The 21,827-nt window shown below is 32.9% G+C and overlaps 3 protein-coding genes across 7 annotated transcripts; 1 reads left to right on the top strand and 2 right to left on the bottom strand.

Annotated features, from left to right (window-relative positions):
* The first annotated feature begins 152 nt into the window (after positions 1-152).
* On the top strand, positions 153-10,803 carry LOC108752331. Of its 4 annotated transcripts, XR_001939555.1 has the most exons (4): positions 153-402; positions 475-649; positions 917-1,015; positions 10,101-10,803. XR_001939555.1 is itself a non-coding variant. In XM_018493111.1 (3 exons), exons 2-3 carry the CDS (start codon positions 904-906, stop codon positions 10,355-10,357), a joined length of 369 nt encoding a protein of 122 aa, XP_018348613.1. In that variant the 5' UTR covers positions 153-402; positions 563-903; the 3' UTR covers positions 10,358-10,803. The 4 variants fall into 4 exon arrangements, 3 of the variants coding, with proteins under 3 accessions (XP_018348613.1, XP_018348612.1, XP_018348611.1); XM_018493111.1 differs by having other exon boundaries at positions 563-1,015; XM_018493110.1 differs by having other exon boundaries at positions 475-1,015.
* Positions 1,905-14,034, bottom strand: LOC108752330 (ubinuclein-1). 2 transcript variants are annotated; one of them, XM_018493107.1, is made up of 12 exons: positions 13,700-14,034; positions 7,739-7,861; positions 7,566-7,667; positions 7,196-7,489; positions 6,808-6,982; positions 6,278-6,713; positions 6,029-6,190; positions 5,819-5,899; positions 5,528-5,563; positions 4,892-5,008; positions 4,633-4,812; positions 1,905-3,922 (listed from the first exon to the last, which is right to left on the bottom strand). In XM_018493107.1, exons 1-12 carry the CDS (start codon positions 13,889-13,891, stop codon positions 2,695-2,697), a joined length of 3,126 nt encoding a protein of 1,041 aa, XP_018348609.1. In that variant the 5' UTR covers positions 13,892-14,034; the 3' UTR covers positions 1,905-2,694. The 2 variants fall into 2 exon arrangements, with proteins under 2 accessions (XP_018348609.1, XP_018348610.1); XM_018493108.1 differs by lacking the exon at positions 5,528-5,563 and having other exon boundaries at positions 2,695-3,922; positions 13,700-13,891.
* Positions 14,035-16,349: 2,315 nt separating this feature from the next.
* On the bottom strand, positions 16,350-21,169 carry LOC108752293. Its single transcript, XM_018493024.1, has 8 exons — positions 19,614-21,169; positions 19,373-19,434; positions 19,110-19,299; positions 18,883-19,043; positions 17,173-17,531; positions 16,977-17,089; positions 16,709-16,816; positions 16,350-16,630 (listed from the first exon to the last, which is right to left on the bottom strand). The coding sequence occupies exons 1-8, from the start codon at positions 21,167-21,169 to the stop codon at positions 16,351-16,353; spliced, it is 2,829 nt and encodes a 942-aa protein (XP_018348526.1). The 3' UTR covers position 16,350.
* Between the last annotated feature and the right edge of the window lie 658 nt (positions 21,170-21,827).

The following is a 21,827-nucleotide window of genomic DNA, read 5'->3' as shown; positions in this document are numbered from 1 at the left end:
GTTAACTTATATTTATACATTAACAGAAATTAATGGATTGCTGTTCATAGAACTGAAAAAAATAAAAAATAAAAAATAAACTAAACCGAGATTAAAGTTTATCTACATTGATAGAAATTCACATTATTCCGCATTCTGAAATTATCCCGTTATCGAAAAATGAAGAGACTGACACATTATTCGTTGCTATCCAAAATGTTGAACAATGATCAGTAAAATTGTAATTTTCTTATTCATGTAACAACACAAGAGTAAAAATTGATGAAATGTCCGAAAAAAAACCATTAGATTCCGAATACGAGTGGATTGTTCGAATCTGTACGAACGCTTTCAACATATACCTAACGATGATACACTTTATATTTTATGACAACACTTTGAACTTGCAACCACAAAATTCTGGTAAGTCAGACAGATTAACGTAATATAAGTAAGAATAAAATCTTTGAGAACATTTGGTAAAAAAAATTTCAGAAATCTCACTCTTGTCATATACACTACTCATGACAGCGTTGGATCTTTTCGCGTATTGTATTTTCCAATAAATCGATACGAATTGCAGGCGAGAGAAAATAAAGAAAAATCATGAATTTATCACCAACAACGCTATATGTCCCATGATACAGAAGAAAATAGAAATAGTTTTTGTGTAAAGTATATTCAAAACTTAATAAGTCTTCATACAACACAGAAGCAATACAGTAACATTGCTGCAATATTTTGCAATATTATTGGAACATTGCTATAATATTGTTAGAATCTGTGCTGTATGGATCTCTGCAGAATTGACAATAATATTACATCATGTAATTTCTCACTCAACAATATAAATTTTATTATGTAACATGTACATACCACATAACAATTATATTGTTGACTAGAAGAAATTATAACATTAATGTAATGTTACTGTTAGTTCTTGTTCAGGATCGTCTTCGGATCGTAGGCGAAAAAAGAAAAAAATCTCAAAGATGCCACCAACGACGCGACATATCGCATGACGCAGAAGAGAAGGGTAAAAATCGTATGGCTTATGTAAAAAATATTCAAAACTTATATTTTAAGTCGTCTTAGTGAAAATTCTCAATGCGGAATTGTACAAGACGTTCTTTATCCGTATTCTAAGTATCATAGGGGTAAGTTAGGGAAGGGGCGGGGGTGGGTAAGGTATACGGTATATAATACAGTACTAGTCATCTTTATGTGTTCCAAAAATATTCTAGTTGTCTCTTTCGCTCTTTCGCTCTTCCACGCACTCTCGTCGTTTCACTGAGACATTTTTCTCTCTCGCACGACCTCTCGCACTCTCCCCCTTTCGAAACACTATCTAACATGTCTATTATTCAGTCAAGCCACATACAAAGCCACACAAATTTGCAAGTCGAGAAAGCAACGGATGCTCGCACGTACCTTCTTGAGCTAATATAGTGATAATCGCACTCTCCCGCCTCCAACACTATAAGGCGTTGAAGATATTTTATTGTGATGTTACAGCAAAAAAAAAGACGGTTCAAAGATAATGTACAATGGAAGTATTGTGACTTTTTGCTCCTATGAAATCATGCATATATCCGATACCACAGCTTTGCACTCTAATTTGTTCTATGCAATCGTCAATCTGTTTATAAATATTTATGACGAATCGCCAATCCATTATAATTATACTATAACAAATCATATTTATGGAAGGCAATAATGCAATTTCGAGAAATGAATGTATATCGAATTGTTTTCTTTTCGTTCGCGTACATACATTGTGATAATGACAAATGAAACACAAGGAGGAACAGTACACAAGACATCTTTTTCTCGCTCTGTGATACGGGTGGTCAAAAAATATAAGAAAATATAAAGTAAAGGTTTACGGACTAATAATCCATTCGTCCAATATTATTTATTAAAAAAAAAAAAAGAGCATTTAATATGCTTATGTTTACGATTAAAACAAAACGTTACAAGTATGTAGCGACCGAAATTATATTAAATGTCGATCACAAAATAATCGACAAAATCGCAATAAAAAATCACAGAAGGCTCGTCGAATAAATGAAAATAAAATTCTCATAGACCACCCACTTCACAGAGCGATTGGACGCTGCTCACTTATTTACACAAATACTTATTAAGATATGCATACACTGAACAAATGATGAATGGAGAGCGAATATGAATTTTCATTACTAAATCTTGTAAAAATGTACGTGCACAGTAAATACGAACAAAATTTAATTTATATCCAATTAGATTATAAAATTGATATAGAAAGTTCTAATAAATTCAACTTTACATTCACTCGTTCGCTCGTTACTCATTCGCTAAGTGTATCCACATCTTTTGAATACCTTAGAATTTTATAATTTATATACTTATACTGTACACATACAACCAAAACTATCGCTAGCAAATTTGTAATGTATGTACATAATTTGGCGGTTTTTGTTTGAAAATATTTAAAAATCCTTACACGACATACACAGTATGATCGCTATAAATCTATATAGCTGCGTTTTACTTCGCCAATAATGGCATTGTATAAGTGGAAGAAGTTTCCGTCAGCCTTCGCTCGATTGTTCATACGAAACGAAACGTAATTACATAAATATCGAGAATCCGCCTATTATCTTTCGCTACTAACTGATCGTTACTACCGTCCCCAGAAAAAAAATTTCAAATCAGCGATAAGATACGTCTTTTCTACCATTGTGCTTCTTCCTTAGACCTTATTTTATCTTCCTTTTTGAGATACAATCGCTGATAGTCTTCCTGATAAGTGACATATTGCGCATTCGATTTACCAGGCTTTTGTATAGTACCACCGACCGGCGAATTATTAGGGGAGTATTTCATTTCTTGTAACTCTTGCAATTCCTTCAACGATCTCATTACCATCTGGACATCCTTCTCCTGATCCGTTGGTTGTACTGCATTCGCTAAAGTATCATCTGTAATGAAACCGTCTTTCCGTTTATCAGTTAATCCTCGTGGCGAAGAATCATCGTTGATGATCTGACTAAGAAAATTAGTTGCAGCAATTGTTTCCTCGTTTTGTCTTTGTTCCTGTTCTTCCTTCGAGAGGGTTGTTTGCTGTGGCATAGGCACTACGTCTTGGTTAATAGGCCCTATTTGTTGCTCAATCATCTTATGATCTTTCTTTCTTTTCTTCTGATCGTGCGACGATTTATGCTTGACTTCCACACATCGCTCTCGTTTCTTTTCTTTTTTTTCAGTCTTCATAACCGTTGCGTCAACATCCTTGTCGTCCAATCTCTTTTCGCATTTAACGTCAGCATTTTCCTGTAAGAACCTATGTTTCAAGGCTTGTGCTGACGAATAGGAAGTATCTTGTCTATATACGGAATGATGTCCTGTTTGGGAAATTTCGTTCGTCTTAGAATGGCTCACAGGTTCCGGACACGGTGTAATAGAAACTCTATCCTTTATCGCTTCAGTTATTTTTGTCGATAATTTATCATAATCAACACGTGTTATAGACAAAGAACTGTTTGTTAAATCCATGAAATTAAATTTCTCAACGTGACTCTTAGTTGGCTTTTGAGCCATTAGTTGTGCTGTAGGTACTACAGAAATTTTACCAACTGTAAAATTGTTGACCGTAGCGCTTTCCTGCTGTTGGCCCGCATTGTTCTCTGTATGCATATCTTTATATTTATTACTATGTTGCTTCCTATCGGTATTAACGTCGTTAGACTTCGCTGTAGCTTGACTTGCAAAATTCGTCGAATTTTCGCCAATGATCTGAACTTTGGATACATTCATATTTGTCCTCTCGTTTTCTTGAGACAAAAGATTATTTACGTTTGTTGCATCATTCTTTGCAACATTGCAAACTTGAGTATTCGTAGAAGTGGTAACGTTGTTTGCATTGACCATTTCTTTTGATTTCTTCAACTTCTTCTTAATGCTAAAATCATAAAAATCCATTAATATAGAGTAGCACATGAATACTTGACATCAAAGGAATGTATAAATATAAGACAGGAAGAAGGCAAGCTGTATACAGTAAGAAACAAAAATATAAAGTAAATTTTCTGTGCGCATTTAATAATAATAACAAAGAGTGTATGCTAACTAAAATAATTGAAGCAATTTTTGCATGTACAAGAAACTAAAAAAAGCATTTGAGAAAGACAAATTAACATTAACATTAAACATTTGCGTACAAGTTAATATCATAATTTCATATAATCTTGTTAATATTTATAAATGCATTAAATTGAGTATCACTTTCGTAGAATATGACTTTTTTTCTAGGAATCCGTTAATGTTTCGAGCGAAGAAGTAGAAATCAGTATTAATCCATTACACCTTCCTAAAACATACAATAATCAAACCATGAAGCGATCAATTAACCTTCCTAACGTAGTCATGTGACGTCAACGCGCCAGATTTCTTGACCGCGATTTGCAAAGAAACTAGTTAAATCAATCTTCAAGGATCTTGATCCTAATTTTCGGACACACACTCCTTTCACTTTGATGAAAATAGGAAAAAACCATAGTAAAGGACTTTCATGCACGAAGCAAAGCACAAATAGCGGAAGTTTCTTATAACGCTTATAGACAGTGTATCAACAATTGAATGTAATATATATTAACAACATATATTACTTACGCGGGTTCAACTGGACTAGCATATTTTAGCAAGGTTTGCAATCGTACGTATCCGGGCGGCCACAATGGTAATACATTCGAATCCATGAAAGAAGCAACGAACGATTCCATACTCTCCTTTCTTGATCTGAGAATTTTGAAATAATGTCTCCTGGCGTTTGCAATTTCAAGAACAAGTTTTCTAAAATTGGAATTTACATATATATGCGTGAATACACATTCAGATTATCCATGAATTATATATTTTTGATCAAACAAACTTTGCTTCGTCAGTCCATGGAAATCGTTTTCGTGGTATTTTTGGCTTTTCCGTGTTTTTAGACGAACCATCTTCTTCATCGCTGCTCTCTGCATCTGCAGGAGATCCCTCAAAACCCCTGAAATCGATCAGTTAATTACATTCTGATCTTAGTCAAGATAATATTATGAGATTCATGATTTCGCGATGACAAAATGATGATCAGCATTTGTTGTGACAGAATTCCGCGAACTTAATTTCTTTTTTAGTAATAATATAGTACATAATCAAATAGCCTAGTCATCGAATTGTGTCCCACATCAAATGCAGTTTTTTTGTTTGACACAAAAGATGATTCTAGTGATGAACTAAACACTGATACTGATGATAAAAAGCCCCGCATCTTCCTCTGCTTTTTCAGTAATGTGATAGATGAAGAATAATGACTACACTAAGTAATAAAATGTCTTTTCTTCTATATGTAAACATAATTGATTGTATGAATGTTGGTAATTTGAGAGAGCAAAAGCATGTAAGCATGACTGGATTAGAAGAAAAAAGATTAAAGACAGTAGAAAAGAGAAGAAATAAGAGAAAGAGAAAGAGCAGTCGAAGAGGCGAGAATAGAAAGGGGTTCCTCTTACGAGGGGCGCCTTACCAACAGTACCGATATATCTCCCAGTATAATTGAGGACTGAGAAATAAAAAATTACAATAAGTTTATATTTAAGAAATTATAAACTATAGTTTTATATGTACTGGCAAACTGGACTTTTTAAAATTCAATTGTATTTAATAGCATTAAAAAAACTATAAAACAATTTATTATAAATAGAATTAAAACGTAATCTATTATTAGAAAGTGAACTATCCCAAAAATCAAGAATAAAAACTGCGACATACCAAACCACTAATAATATATTCTATAATATATAATAAAATTACTTACTTTTCATCAGCAACTTTCTGACATTCTTTCATATATTTATCCATAACTGATGGCATAATATTATCGATGAGAGTCTTTAATCTGTAAAATGTTAATAAACTTTACCAAACTGAAAACTTTCAAAGAACAAAAATATAAAAGATATAATTTATGCATAATGTTATTAATATCAAAATAAATTTCTTATGCATTATACAGCTACTATCTTACTTTTGCATCGGTTCATTCACTCTGTGTTCTGCATCTTTTAAATAAAGTTTTTTAGCTCTGCTGAGAAGAGTAATTTTACTACAAGGTAAAAACCGTACTAGATGTACATAGGTTTGTAATCTTATGCTAGGCGAATTCATCATTCGCAGTTTCTTCTCTAAACTGTAATATAAAAAAAGTAACGAATCTTAGAATAATTTTCACAATTTGTGTAATTTGTAATTTAAGCAATTTATAATACAAACTTACTTAAAAAGCACTTCGTTAACTGCGCTATTGAAAAACTTGCTTTTGCCGCCATCTTTGCTATTTTCCGCCTGAACTTTTAATTTATTCACTATCTCTCTTATATCCTCGGGTAGATTCTCAGGCAAAGATGCTTCCTTATTCTCCATTTCCTCGCCGTCGGATTCAACGTAAAGGCAAACACGGGATTTCCCCGAATCTGTCGTATCACGACTCGAGTCGTCTTCGATTCCTCTAGCTGCTGCATTAACAACGCTCTCTATCGCATCGTCAATATTACTATCTTTAGCGTCCAATCTCTTTAGATCTATCTTCTTCGCGTCGTATCCATTACTATTTGATGATTTCTTTTCGAACTTTTTGATATCGAACTTTTTCTCATTTATTTTATTTTTCTCTGATTTATCAAACTTTTTCTTCTCCTCTTGATCTTCCGAAGCTAAATTATTCTCACCAAAATTATTCCATGAATAATGTGTCAAAATCGAAAATTTTTAATAACTTAATAATGATATAGAAAGTGAGACATATACCTGTACCTCCTTCAGCATCTGTCGTCTCATTCTTTTCCTTCCGTCTCAAAAGATCCAAATCTGGTTGAGAATTTTGTTGTTGTGCATCTTGCGCTTGATGATTTTGCGGCTTTTTTCTCTTTTTGCTATTCTCGTGATTACCTTTCTTCTCGCTATTTTCCTCGATTTTCCGTCTCTGTAACAGGCATTACATTATATAGAATAACATATGGATATAGTATTATATACAAAATAAATAATGGAGTTTACTTAACGCTACAAATACTTTAAAGTACTACATTGACCAATAAAAAAAAAATTTTACTAATTAATCAATCAAAAAATGCTTTAAAGTATTTGTAGTATCAAGTGAACTATATCGAATATCGTATATTTAAAAAATAATTACCTTTCGCGGGTTATCACCAGTAATATCCTCCGTCTCATCGTCATCCGAGGAGCTAATGATTCGTTTATCTACTCTTTTAGGATTAGGACTATCTACATCTTCGGTATCTTCCTCGCTACTTTCACTACTTTCCTCATCATCGCTATTATTATTATTATTATTATTATTAGTATTATTATTATTATTATTATGGACTAACGAACGTCTATCGGCCGCTCTGAACTCAAGAGCTCCACAATTAATATAGAATCCTCCGTGCGCCGTGGTCATCTCTTCGGGTACGATCTCATCATACTATTGACAAAATATTTGCATTAAAAATTGATATCATCTTTGAAAATATTTTCTTACGGAAAAGGACTTAACATACAGCATCAGTATTGTCGATGAAGGAATCGTTTTCGTCATATCCTGCGCCCAAGTCCACGTAATCATCATACTTATGCCTTTTTTTTCCCATGGTAGAAGTTCCCTAAGACAACGAGAAATAATTACCGTCTGTCAATTTCATTCCAAAGGTCAGATTTTTTATCGTCAACATACATATTTTGCCTCGAACCGTCTCGCCATGTCTTTAAGCTTATCCTCATCATCATCATCGTCGAATGGATCCAGTCCATTGGTCGCATTTTCATCTCCCCTCTTTTGTTCTTTTCTTCGCTTTTTCTGCAAAATAAATTGATTAATTTACAATCGTTCGATTTACGCATCAAAACGTTCTGTTGCACATTCGCGAACCGACCTAGTAATTCACAATCAAATCGCTTTCTATCTCACTTCGCTCTCTGCACCACTTTCACTAATTTATAAAAAATTCAGATCGATCAAAGAGAATAAACCACGTATCTGTACGCGCTCATGTATAAGCTCTCGAATCCGGTTTAAAAGTTATTATTATTATTCCTCGCAATATTATTTATTATTTTTCGCAATTTATCAATAAAATCTATTTTAAAAGCATAATTTTTTTCACATGTAGAATAACGATATCGTATCATGCAAAATTATTTACAGGATTTTAAAGATACTTATTATATTATATATAGCAATAATACTCGTATTAAATTGCTTGTCAATTTTATTACTATTCTAGTTTCAATCTATGACTGTTTAAAGACTGACAAATAATCAGCACACAGTTACTTGAAATTAGAAATTCGCAAAGAATAAAGTACCTGAGCTGAATAAGGCCCACTTTTAAATTTATTACTTTAAAACTCGCTTTACGCCTGCAGTATGTGCTTAAAAGATGTCATAGAAAGTAGATAAAAAAGAATTAAAAAATAGAAATCGATAGCAACACGTTTGTTTAACACAACAAAAACTTGTGTGTATGAACTATTTTTATATAATCCGCTGCAAAATTTAGCAGTATACAATGCTCATAATGTTTCAATTTATTATAATATTATTCAACTTCCTAGCTACGGAAAATAACGAATAAATCCATTTTTTAAATGAATATAAATATTTGTTTAAACAATGTACTTATTAAATAAGACTCACTTATGCGATTATTATTATAGCTGTTATTATTTATTTGTTATATGTGGAATTACGCCGCGTTATAAAAAATAACGATTTTCAATACTGCTATTTTTTAAGAAGCTAAAATTGCATTTAAATTGTTAGAAATTTCTAAAGATAATTGAAGAGTTAATTACAAATAAAATTAAAGATAATTGTAATATTTGAGAGTAGAGTAAGTCCTAAGGAATTTCCTTTCTATGACCATTTTAAAACTGATTTAGAAAGATAATGTTTACTTTTTTGTCATTTTTAATTTACTTTTGATTTGGGCCTTTTTATATTCATATGCATGTAATAAGGTCCAATATCAGAGTTTAACGTTTTCGTTCATTTACAAATATTCTATAAATATTTTATTTTTGGGAGTGAATAAAATAAAGATTTGATTCTCACTTAATTTATTTCAATATCCCCATAAATAGAATTAAAAAAAATAAAATAAATTAGGTGGGCCTTATTCGACTCGGGTACCTTATTATTAGATACGGAGATCCGCTTTAACCAAATATGTCATTTTTCATCCATTTCTGTAATAATAATTATTATATTATTATAAATGTATCGTTGAAAATAAGATACCTTTTACTATCAATATTAGTCAAATTTATATCATCAGTAAAATCTCTTTCAAAAGCATTATTTTTTCATACATAGAGTATGTACGAAATAACTTTTATCGCGTCACGCAAAATGTATTTATACTATTTCTCCTGAGGAGATAATTAAGAAATTACGAAAGTCTATTTGATGATTCAACCATGAGTCACCATATCTCTACATACATAGCGAACACTATAAATTGAAGACTTTTGTAACGGTTTTTTTTTTTCGAAATACAAGAATCAATAAAAAATCCATAGTAGTTTAATTCATATTAGTATATTCATTGAAAACAATTCAGTCTTGTTTTTGTTCCAAAATAAGATTATTGGTTGGGTCAATCTCTATTTTAAAACCGTTTCAAGTAATGTCTTAAGTATTATTAATACAGTCCTCTGATTGGCTTATGACATCTTAATAGGCTTTCTACAATGAACGAAGTCTCAGGGTGATATTTCATTTATCCGTTTTTGTCGTACAATAAAGGCTACAAAACAGAAAAGTTCTTAAATCTCTCTATATTATAGCCAATTAACAGGCTCGATAAATTTGTCGCATAAAAACGCATAAATGTACTCTCACCTTTAAGCCGTAAGAAATTGTCCAATCGCAATCGAATGTAAGAAGAATAATCGACTGTAATTGGTTAATTTCTTACGGCTTAAGGCTTAAAGCTTATATAACTGGCTTATTGTAGACAGCCTATTAAACTGTATTTAAGACAGTTTCAAATATAAGAATGGACTATGCATACCGACCATTGTCATGTTCTCAGGAATAAGGATTACAAAAACTGAAGAGAGAAACAAAAGTCTAATTTCCACTTATAATTGTAAAAGCAAAAGCGATATGTGCGACTCTGCAAAGGATGAACAGACTACTGGAAAGGATGCTGGCGATGTCCAAGGATATCAGGAGCGCATAAAGCAGTCAGAGCGTCGTCCTTGCGATTTCGCGCTCTTTCCCACGTCACGAACCACCTCCTACGGTCTCCTATTCCCCTGTCGAAGAGACGCCGAATCGAGCGATTGATCCTGTCTGCGACGTGGTTATTGACGATCGAGAATCAGTTGGTTTTTTCTTTTCTGCACAAACGCGTCTTGATCAAATCGGCCGTGTTAATCGTTCAATTAGTTACTCAATTAATCAGACAGATATAATAAAAGATATAATCGCGAATCTGCATGGTATCGCTTTTTCTCACACCGCTTCACTGCTCGCGGTTATTATCGGAATTTAAAAAAAAAATACGGGGCTAACCCAGTAACGCGATTTTATCGCTTGATGAATTAAAAAATTCAGATAAAATTGAATAGCAGAGAAGAATGCGAGCAATAGGCGCACGAAAAAAAGAGTAGTTAAAGCTTGTTTATCATCTGTCTCACGATTCAGATTGTGACATCTGATACGAGAAAATACGCAATAAAAATTCTTGTAACATATATTAATATAAAAATATGTTTTAATAAAGCAATCGATAAAACCGACTTGTAAAATATATCAAAAATTCTCTTATTATTTCTTTAATTAATATATAAAGTGTATATCTGAAAATAAATTATGCACAACTAAAAACGGAATAAACTATGTTCATAGGTACTACAAATTGTTAAATCAGTATGTAGAGAAATAAATATTATTTAATTTTTCTTTAAAACAAGAAGATAATTATCGATATATTTTATATTTTCTCAATTGCAAATATTGTTTCATCGTAGAAAATTTCTATTCAAATATAACTGCAAGTATTTTTTTGCTTCTGATATTATAATGAGATATGTAGTAGTAGTGGGTGAACACGAGCATTAAAAAATGAAACGAGCTTACTGAATATAGCTGCGTATTAAACAAGAAGAGAATAACATTCGATTTTCACGAACGCCGTTTCTGATTTAATTATAACAATCCTATATATCTTACGGTCGATCGATTTTACATTGCAAATTTTCGAAATGCGCGCCGCCGCCACTTCGAAATTTGATTCGCCGACGAATTCGTGCCACGTTTTCGAAAACACGTGCGCGATCAAAACAAAGCTGCAAATTGTACGCAGCGTGACCGTCGTTGAAAATAAATAAAGCGGCGTTGTTCGAAAGAGCTGGGGCAATCCAGACATTCTGAATGAAAAGAGTAGGAGCGAGTGCAAATGTTTCAGAGACGATTTATCGCCTTTCCGTCCTACTCGTTATTTCGCGAGACACAAACGCGATTGAAAGCGCAACAACAGATATTGTAATTCGCGTACGAATTTCATGCATTCACTTGAAAATAAAATATTTTATTGTATGTTCGAGACTGTCCAATAACATCCATAAATTATCGATTTATTTACGAAAAAAGAGAACAGAACGAAGAATCGTGATAACATCAAAGTGGCTCCAAAAATAATTATTAAAAATGTATTGCATGTATTTTAAAAAAAATATATGAAAAAAATATGAAAAAATTGAAATTTTTTTCTGTATTGTATTTGAAAGTGATAAAAAAAAGTAGTAATGATTTAGAGTCTGAATAAAAAAAAACGTGTCTTTAAAAAGCAATTAAAATAAAATGAAAAAATTTTTATTAAAACTATAAATATATGTATTGTTAAATATAAATTATTTATATTATGATATTTTTAAACTATTTCAAATGTATACAGCATTCATTTTTATCAAATTTATTCAAAAAAATATAAAATTCCAATCATTTTTTTGTGCAGAAATTATATATCTGATACACTTTCAATAAATAATGGCAGCTAAATAAATTAATTCCAAATATGTTATAATTCGAAGGAATTCAGAAATACAATTGTTAAATAATAGCAAATTACCCCACGCAGTTGTTACTCTCAATTATCCATTTGAGTATTAATTTGTTGTTAAATAAATTAAATTATTACTTTAATTCTAAAGAAATTAGATATATTATTAAATATTAAATTAATCAATTGAAAGCCCTGCTGTTCATAAGATTTCTATTTTGAACGTTTAATTTCAAACAAGTTTCACTTTTCGATCAATTACGATTAATTTTAACGTAATTTTAACGCGATTTGTTCTTAGGGATGTGGATTCGTATCGCGTTCTGCCATCAGTATCGTATCTACTATACGTTTTTCGCCGAAAAGGATCTCGAAGCAGATTATTCGCCAATTATCGAAGTAATAGATACATCAAATTAGATCGGGTGCTTATTTATCTATTTTATAACCAATTATCCACTTGTATCGCGTGGCAGAGGTGAGAGGATGGAATCGCGAACGCGTGACACGCGTCTCGAGTGGCGTATTCGATACGTGTCGGCGGTCACGAGTCTCCTCCGGTGCATCGATCTACAATTCAGAAAGGAGAGTCCCGCAACACGCTCTCTCGCGCGCGCGTGAAATAAGAGACCTCCGTGCGCGACCACACGTTCACGCACGATGTGTCGCTTTTCTGTCTCTCTCTCTCTCTCTCTCTCTCTCTCTTTCCCGCTTCCTCTTCCCAACCGCGTTTTCCGCGTATCCTTCTCCCACATACAGCAAAACTCGCCGGACGAAATGTACATGGCGAAATAGACCTGCATAGACGCTGCACACACGAATAAGGCACACCGCCGTCGCATACGTGTCTCTTTCCCTTCTTTACGAAGGAGAACAGAGAAAAAGATGGAGAGGGAGGGAGGGAGGAGGAGGGGGGAGAGAGAGAGAGAGAGAGAGAGAGAAATGGCAAGACAGAGACGAAATGCCGGACGGTCGCGCAATGGCAACTCTCTCGTATAGACGTTTTACGAGCAGAAGGGACAAGAGACGCGCACAAAGGACGCCGCGTTTCTTCGGAGAGAATGATAGAAACTGCGTTCGCCTTGAAGGTGCAAATCTGACTCGATTGACTGACAGCGTATGGCTGAATGTTAGACGGCGATGACGTTGACAAGCGCGGATCCGGCACGGCGGACAGTGAATCGATCAAGAAATTATTCTCGCCCCGTCTCGTTTCCGCCGTCTGTCGTCTGCCATTCCTTGTCTTGTATGCATGCGGCCGGATAAATTCCGGCGTGCACGGCGGCGACGCGGGCAGCGTGACAATCGCGCGGCAGCCACCTCGACGAAATCCCTCGCGCCTTTTCGTTGTCCACGTCCCGTCGATAGATAGCCACACGCGGCCCATTATACGCATGTGTGTGTGTGTGTGTGTGTGTCTCACTCTCTTTTTTTATTCCCCCCTTCCCCCTTCTTATACTCACACGCTCACATTCTTTCTCTCTCTCTCTCTCTGTCTCTCTCTTTCGCTCCCTTTCATTTCTCCGTATGTTTTATGCGTGTATGACACAAGACTTGACATACGGTCTTTTGTTTTCCCCTCCCTGTGGGAGTGATGGGTGCGGATAAAGCGCTTGATAGCTTACCTCCGCTGACTTGAGGAGTTGGGCATAGTTGAATTCCGGGCATGTCTTCTCGTTGGACTCGGGAAGGGTGAGCGTGAAGCGGAAGGAGGGCGCGAGCTGCTTGCCCATGTTCCCCTTTTTCTCCTTCGTCGCGTGGCCCAGGGGCTCCGGGAACTCCAGGGTTTGCAGGGGCACCCGTTTCGCCTCTGACATTCCTTTTACATTTGCACCAAACCTAACGCGGATCACGGAAACACTGCGGACCCTGCGACCGCGGCAACATGATACACCTTCCTCTTGCTCTCTCTCGCTCCTCGATTAAACACCGCGCGGACGCCGCCGCTCACACGTCGCCATCTTCGGCACGACTGTTTTTAGAGTGCGCCACAGACGCGCCGCCGTGACGCCGCCACGCATGCGTTCGAATGCCTCGCCATTTCCGCCGCGTTTTCAACGGCACAACGTTATCAACGTTATGAAATTGCGAATTCGATTGAATGCATTGAACAACGACCGCTTGTCGCGCGAGAACTGGTAATAATAAAGGTTACGACACACAAAAAAACTTAGGGCTGCCGCAAACAAAATTTCTGTAACAATAACCTTAAGACGTGAATTTAAGCCGATGAGCCAATCAGGATACTGCTTTAGATCTACGTACTCTAACGGAAATAGAAATAGCAGTAAATTCATCTATAAGGCGAGTTTCAATTGATTAAAGTTCATTTTATTGCGAAGTTATGAAAAAGTTTATTATTATTTCCATTTCTGTTAGATTACGTAATCTAAAGCAGTACTCTGATTGGCTCATCGACTTAAGTTTACACCTTATGCATACTTATGGAATTTTGTTCGGCAGCTCTCAAGCAGCAGAGCAGTAACCAACCAGCAAAGTCACTGTAAAAATTACCTCGCTGATTGGTTGCTGCAAGGATAATAATCGATCTGATTCGTTCATTTCTTATGGCTTAAGGTTTAAAAGTCTATTGTAGATCCGGACTTAAAGACAGTCAGCGCTTATGGTAGTTCGCGTGCTTGTTAAAATTTAAGTGATTAAAAGTAAAAATCTAATAATACGATACTAATTTGATAATTTATTAGTTTCGTAGACATGTACATATGTTTACTTAATAATACTCAATTTTTATTTAAAACTGTAATTCTAATGTTATCATCCGAGTTTGCTTATTAATAGAAATGATAACTGCAGAAAAAAAATGTAATTTTTTGCAATGTATAAGATATTATAGCATTAAAAGTATGCATACTTATTTATGCAGCATTTATATAATAAAAGATCATAAATTTAATATATTTCTGTTAATAATAGCAAATTTATATCAATTGTCGATAATGTCAGCGTTTTTCAATTATCTCCGGGCCCTTTTTATACCGCCGAAAATTTGCTCAGGGTTGACAGTCTTTAATAGTATCTCGTCGGTGGCAACATCAAATGCGGAGTAGTGTCGATTGGTTGGCGCTACTCCGCATTTTCAATGGCGCATTCTCTATTCTGCACCGTGTGATTTCATACTTATTTGGTTTCGAATCTCTCATATTCGAAAACGAATCGAATCAAATCACAATGGATTCTTCTGCGACAAGAGGTCAACATTTTGAACAATATCTACATCAAGCAAGTAAATAAATACAACAATGAATAAGTAATGAGAAAGTACAAAAATGAAAACTACATTTTGTCTTTTTTGCTATTTTCTTCAAAACGAAGTAAAAACGAATATATCTCTACAGGACTTTTTTTCTTAGTTTATCAATCCCCTACACGCTCCCGAAAAGTTTTGACATTTAAATTCCAAACATCCTATATAATTTAATTTAAACGATATAGTTTATTATATATTTTAAAAAAATTATATTTTAATAATTTATGTAATTTTAGTCAAATTTTAAATTATTTATTCAATGGTAATTGATAATTTGATATTAATTATATATTATATTTATCTTATTTTTTATATTACATTTAGAAAATACTGTTTTCTATAAATAAATTGTTATAATTATATAATCTCAAGAAACAAATTTTAAATAAAAGAACATGAGTTCGCGTTGTCCACTCATAGATGAATTTTTGAAGACGGGTGATACAAAAGTTATAAGGATTTTGTATTAAACCTTTATTACAATGATTAGTACAGTTCTTGCTTAAGCAGCACTCTTGAATACATTTTACATAATGCATTGTCAGTATTTAAATGCTATGGCAGTTAAGTCTTAGTTGTTACTTAAAAAGTATCTAAACGTCCCTAAATTACAGTTTAAGTTATAAAATATCTCACATGTTATAGATACATTAACTTTTATAATATATGTGTATATATATATATATAAATATTTTACATTATATGAAAATATTCTATATTATGTATAGATGTAACATGTGAAATCTACAAAATATCTCACATTGCAATGCCTGTAATAGTAAAAAAAGTATCAGTCTTCCAAAATATTATAATATTTATACTATAACTGCATGTATTTATGATTTAAATAATAAAATATGCAGAAATCTGAAATCTAAATACATACAATTATCAGCTTCAAAACCTGCTCTAAAATTATTACATACTGATTAAAAATTATACGGGATTTTAAAAATCGCTTATAAATATTTGAATTATACAAATTTGATGTTTAGCTAGGCGTCATTTTTAATTGCTAGCTACGTCATTTTTCTTTGCTATTTTAATTGCTGAAAATTGCTGACCTAAAAGCTTCATTACGTCAGCGTGCTTCATATTGCTTTTCTCCTTTTTCACTGAGTTATAATTCTGCTTTACATAAAGTGCGAAACCAGTGGGTTCTCTCTTCGGTGTCTGCACTTGCACGGTACCAGATTTCGTTATTTTGTTAATTAACAATTCAAATTTTCCATAACAATAGCCACATCGCTTTTTCTCGATATCCAAGGATTTTGAATGCCTTCCAATACTGCACAACAAAATAAAGATATAACTTTCAGAAATATAACAAAGAATAAAATCAATTTTCATACAATTAATCCAATACCTGTATCCGCAATTTGTGCATTTGTACGTATATTTAGTTTTAATTTCGTAATTATGACATCGGCGAATTGGTGGCAATTCAGGAAACGTCTTTATTGCTTTATTAGCCCTATAATATAAAATAAATCATATAAAATTCTGTAAAATAATTACTATAAATGCGCGTTCATTACATAGAATTTTGTAGTAAAATAAAAATGTGTGTGTGTGTGTGTGTGTGTGTGTGTGTGTATACAGAGGGTGTCTGATAATACTGCATCATAACCTACCATCTTGTCCAAAAAACTCCATGACCATCTGAGACATTATCTATTATCCAGCAAGCAGCATGACACATTTCATGGATCAAAGTATCTCTTAGTCTATCTGGCGTGTCTAAAATCTAGAATAATTTGTTTCAGTATGATTTGATTGTATTTGAACATACATATAAAACTGAGAAAAAGAAACAAAAAAAGAGCATACCTTTGTTGCTAATACAATCCTTGAAGATTTAATAATAGTACCACTAATACCTTTCATAGACTTTTTGTTATAACAATATCCAGCAGTTCCTCTCATACGAACATTCCATTCAATCGACATATCTTGAGGTAACTTATTATCAAACACTTTCTCGTTATATAGTTGATACAATTTTTTACATAATTCTTCTTTATTATTTTTATAATCCAGTCTATATTTTTTTGCATCCGTATGAGCTTCATACATTGGAATCATATTTGATAAAGATGCTAGAAAGGTTTTGTATCCTGATATAGATTTATTCACAGTTGATTCAAATTTAGGTGTTACTTTGGATGGTATTTGTTTTTTGGCAACTTCTAAAAATTATATATTATAAAATTATTGTATACAGACTTTGTTACTAATAATATTTCATTTTAAGGCTCTTAAGTAGTCATCACCATATTGAATCGTGACGTCAGAAGCAAAAAATGATACGTTAATTTTTGTTATGTGTCATTTGTAAATAAAGACAATTCGGATAAAACAAAATGATAACGTGCCTTTTATCACTTTTTACGATTATTTATTGACTGTCAGTGGGGATAAGGATAGTTTTCATCTATTTTTACAATTGTTTTAAAGCGATCTCATCATTTCATTTTATCTAAATTATTTTTATTTATAAATGACACATAATAAAAATTAATGTGCTATTTCTCGCTTCTGACGTCACGATTCAATATGACTGTGATAACTACTGAGGAGCCATAAGGGGGCATATACACTTAGAGATGATGAAAAAATCGATTCTTTTTACATATTTTTAAAGTATAATGTCTTAGCAACGTTTTTATAAAGTTATAAATTAATCCGGCATAAATAAAGAAAAATCCAGAAAAATAGCGGAGTTGTTCCGTTACACAAAATAGACGAGTAAGTTTGAGCGCGTTGAAAACGACAGTTAAGCGTGCCTGCGACAGGACGATTCAAGTTCGCGCAAGTCAAAGAAGGGTCTTGCTCTATTCATTGTATTTATCAATAGCAAGCCTCAGAGCTGAATTTAAAAATACGGACGGTTGATTGTGTAACAGTCTTGTCTGGACGAGCAATTGAAAAATTTGAAACGTTAGCAACGAAAAGTATAAACCGAATGTATTGTAAAACTCAAAACGTAGTTTTCAAAACACATGACCACTGTAAGACGGCTCGACCGATCGATTTTATACACTTTTTCTACATGCTAAAAACTAGTTTTTGAAATAGGATTTTTTCCTACGATGCTTAGTTTTTTTTCCGTAGCCGAAAATGAGAGAACTTTTTTGTGAAAAATCGTTATGTTAACTTTGACCAGCTATCATTTTATCCAAACGCAATATTTTAAAAAACGGCTACGTCAAGCATAAGATCTTTCATTTTTATAAAACTTGTTTCATTTTGCTTTTAGACGCGTCTTGTGCGAGTAGCAATGGTCACCGCAAATCCCGTTTTATAAAACATGACGTACGAAAATTTTAATAGCAACTCCATTTTATATTATTTTTAAATAAAATTTTAATAAAGAAAAGTGTCACCTTTACAATGGAACAAACCCGATTTCTCTATCTCTATCAATTTTTTCACAAAAAAATTCGCAAAATTAGACCTCATTTTGATGCTAAGTGTATATGCCCTCTTAAGATTAATTTTCATTTTCAATTTAAACAAATTTTATCATGCATCCCGTACCTTTATCACGTACGTGTTTCGGTGGTACATAATCTCCAGGATCAAATTCGCTCGTGCTAGAACTTTCATCATCACTAAATGACAATTTTCTTTGCAAATTTTTTATTCTTCTGGATTTATCATCTTCATCTTCAGTATCTGTATCACATATAGCCTGAAGCCTATATCCAAAAGATAATATTTAATTAGTTCAGTATCTCTATTACAATAAATAATAAGTATAATACCGTTTGATTGATGCTGGCATGGATTTGGTTGTACTACTTGTAAAAGTAGGATTTATAGGATTTGTTACTGCACTGTGATATATACTTTCACTATCATTACTTGATAATGATTCATCATTGATAAAATCATCTATTTCTTTTTGTTTTCGTTGAATATTCCTTCCTCGATTTGGTTTAATGTTATTTTTAACTAAAACATACAATTTTTTTTGAAGAAAATTATCAAAATAGGTTTCAAAATAAAATAAAACATAATTTCTTACCCAAGTCAGATTCATCCGAATCCGAAATTATTGTACAATACTGATTCCTTGATACAGGTTTCCTGTAATAAAAAATATATAATTTATTAGATATACAAAGGTAGTTCGATCAGGTCACTTTTTAACTTCTTTATTTATGAAAATTCTACTTATTTTTTAAAATAATCTTCTTTTAAAAAGTCACTAACTTATCATATTATGCATTCATATTAAACAATATAATAAAAATGTATATATTTACCGTTTTGTTTGGGTAATTCTATTTATTGGTTCAGATGGTTTTCGTGATTTAGTTGTTGAAAGTACGTTAGCTTTATCCCTCCATGATGTACCATACAGTTTATCTAAAATATTAGCACAATCCATTACAGTCTTACTTTCACATGTATTTACCGAGGAAGCTTTCTTCTCAGTTTGTGCTTTTGGTAAAAGCCTTGATTTATTATTTGGTGTGTAGAATTTAGAATTATTCTTAGATTTTTTTAAATATTGGTCCATTGTAGTTTGTCCCTTCATGAATGAATGAATCACTTTGTTAGAATTTACAATTATCTTTTGTTTCCCATCAATTTGCGTTTTGTTAATTTTTCCTCTGTTGTTTGGAGTTTCATAGTTCTGCTCCAATCTTTCTAGACTGCTGTTTCCAGAATTACTATTTCTAGTACTTGGAGGTACGGTATTGAAAGAGCAATCGCTCTGATTGTGAGAATCAGAAAAATTTGTCGAAAGCCATTCCTTGATTTGTTTCTGTCTCCTTTCAGACAGAGGTTTAAAGGAATCCATTACCTTTGATATGTCGATGTGTGACTTGGATGGTTCAGATAAATCTGTTCGTAAAATATCATTCTTTAAACTGCTATCAATAACATCAGAATTATCACCAGAATGTTGTACTTTTTTATTATAAGTAGGTGATATAGCTGGATGCAATGCATCTTCATCTATATCTGTACTCTCATCAATTATTACATTATTTTTTTTGCTCTCCCTGGGAGAATCATACACGACTTGCGTGTACTTTATATTCTTTAAAATTTTATATGTGTCTTTCTTTGTAAGTTTGACTTTTCCTGTACTATTTTGCTTTGGAGTACTGTAAATTGGATGTTTACAAAGAACATTGGGACTGCCATTATATACATTATAGCTCAATTTAGTTATTTTATTTGTCTTTTCAGTGTTATATTTTTCTTTTAATTTCGAATTTATTTCTTGATGTGTACTTAATGTAGGATTTCTGTAATTAATGTGTCCCTTAGACTTAAAGAATTTTTTACATTTATTTACTTGATTTCTATCATTGCTCACACCACTGCTGACAGTGGTTTTGTCATTAGTTAAAGCATCAGAAGTTAGTAAAGCATTAAATAATCTATCAGCAGTTGAAATATCGTTGGAAATTAATGATGATTCAGTAAGCGCCTTATTAACTTGTGTAATAATTTTACTTGCAGACTTTTCCTTTAAAAATTTATCATCAGCTCTGACACAATTCCGTAGTGAATCAGATTCCTTTTCTTGTTCGTTCTCAGAAGAAATATCCAAGGAATATAATTTTTGGTGTTCTTTACTTTTAACATTAGAATTAGATTCCCATTTTGATTTATAAGAACGTTCAGGAGACAAGCTATAACTGGAGTCGCTGATCAAAATAACATCATCCTCGTCTTTCGTCTTGTTTGCAGCAAAACGTTGCAAAGAAAAGTCTTCAGTACTTTCAGTAGAATCTTCAGAAAGTCGTAACTTAAAGTTTTGCGAACCACACGCCGAGCTCTCCGGATACCAATTAGACATCATTTTCAATATTCTCTATTATTTTTTCATTTTACTGTAAATTAACGTCACTTTTTTTTACGAAGGTCACTTCGGAGTTTTCCACGGCTACGCGCGGTCTTCAGTCAAAGAAAATGATTAAAAACAACGAAGAGAGAGAAGGAGCAATATCAACATATAGTTATCCACAATACGTGTAAGATTTCGATTTAAAAATTAAAGAAAAGGTCGATGGAGTTTATTTACGTTACACTTTCACATTTATTATATCATTCGTACACGTTGTACAGCGTTCCGGTAAGATTCTCCGTCGATTTCTGTCATAAAAGCGATACTATTGTTACACAGAGTTCATAATCACGTTCGTCCACGTGCACGTCTTTAAATAAACAGGAAAACAGGATCAACTTTTAAAATCTACCAGCAGTCCGTTAAATTAGTGCTGCCAACAAAACGGGCAGCAATGTTTATTTTTGAGTTCCGAGAACTACGTATCACGTCCTTTTTCTGACACTGTCGATAAAATCGTATCTATATCTCCTGTACAGGATAAAAGCGTGCCGACTATCCATATGGAGGATCTGTAAAAGTTTAAGGTATTTTTTCAAAAATAAAAATATAGAATATTTCAACAAAATATTTAAAAATTTATATATATATATAAAATTCTAAAAGATGTAAA

The sequence above is a fragment of the Trachymyrmex septentrionalis genome, unplaced genomic scaffold (assembly GCF_001594115.1).
Source record: "Trachymyrmex septentrionalis isolate Tsep2-gDNA-1 unplaced genomic scaffold, Tsep1.0 scaffold6, whole genome shotgun sequence".
NCBI classification, from domain to species: Eukaryota; Metazoa; Arthropoda; class Insecta; order Hymenoptera; family Formicidae; genus Trachymyrmex; species Trachymyrmex septentrionalis.
The sequence above is the reverse complement of the archived record's forward strand: the minus strand, read 5'-3'. Positions and strand labels throughout refer to the sequence as shown.

Excerpts from the sequence above, each read along its gene's own strand:
- LOC108752330 (XM_018493107.1), bottom strand. The coding sequence starts at position 13,891 with ATGTCAGAGGCGAAACGGGTGCCCCTGCAAACCCTGGAGTTCCCGGAG. Across the intron at positions 6,191-6,277 it reads GTTAACGAAGTGCTTTTTAA|TTTAGAGAAGAAACTGCGAA; the intron begins GTAAGTTTGTAT and ends TTTATATTACAG. Across the intron at positions 4,813-4,891 it reads CCATGGACTGACGAAGCAAA|AAAACTTGTTCTTGAAATTG; the intron begins GTTTGTTTGATC and ends TTCCAATTTTAG.
- LOC108752293 (XM_018493024.1), bottom strand. The coding sequence starts at position 21,169 with ATGATGTCTAATTGGTATCCGGAGAGCTCGGCGTGTGGTTCGCAAAAC. Across the intron at positions 19,044-19,109 it reads ATGCCAGCATCAATCAAACG|GCTTCAGGCTATATGTGATA; the intron begins GTATTATACTTA and ends TTTTGGATATAG. Across the intron at positions 16,631-16,708 it reads TGCACAAATTGCGGATACAG|TATTGGAAGGCATTCAAAAT; the intron begins GTATTGGATTAA and ends TTTGTTGTGCAG.
- LOC108752331 (XM_018493109.1), top strand. The coding sequence starts at position 267 with ATGTCCGAAAAAAAACCATTAGATTCCGAATACGAGTGGATTGTTCGA. Across the intron at positions 403-10,100 it reads CTTGCAACCACAAAATTCTG|GAATAAGGATTACAAAAACT; the intron begins GTAAGTCAGACA and ends TCATGTTCTCAG.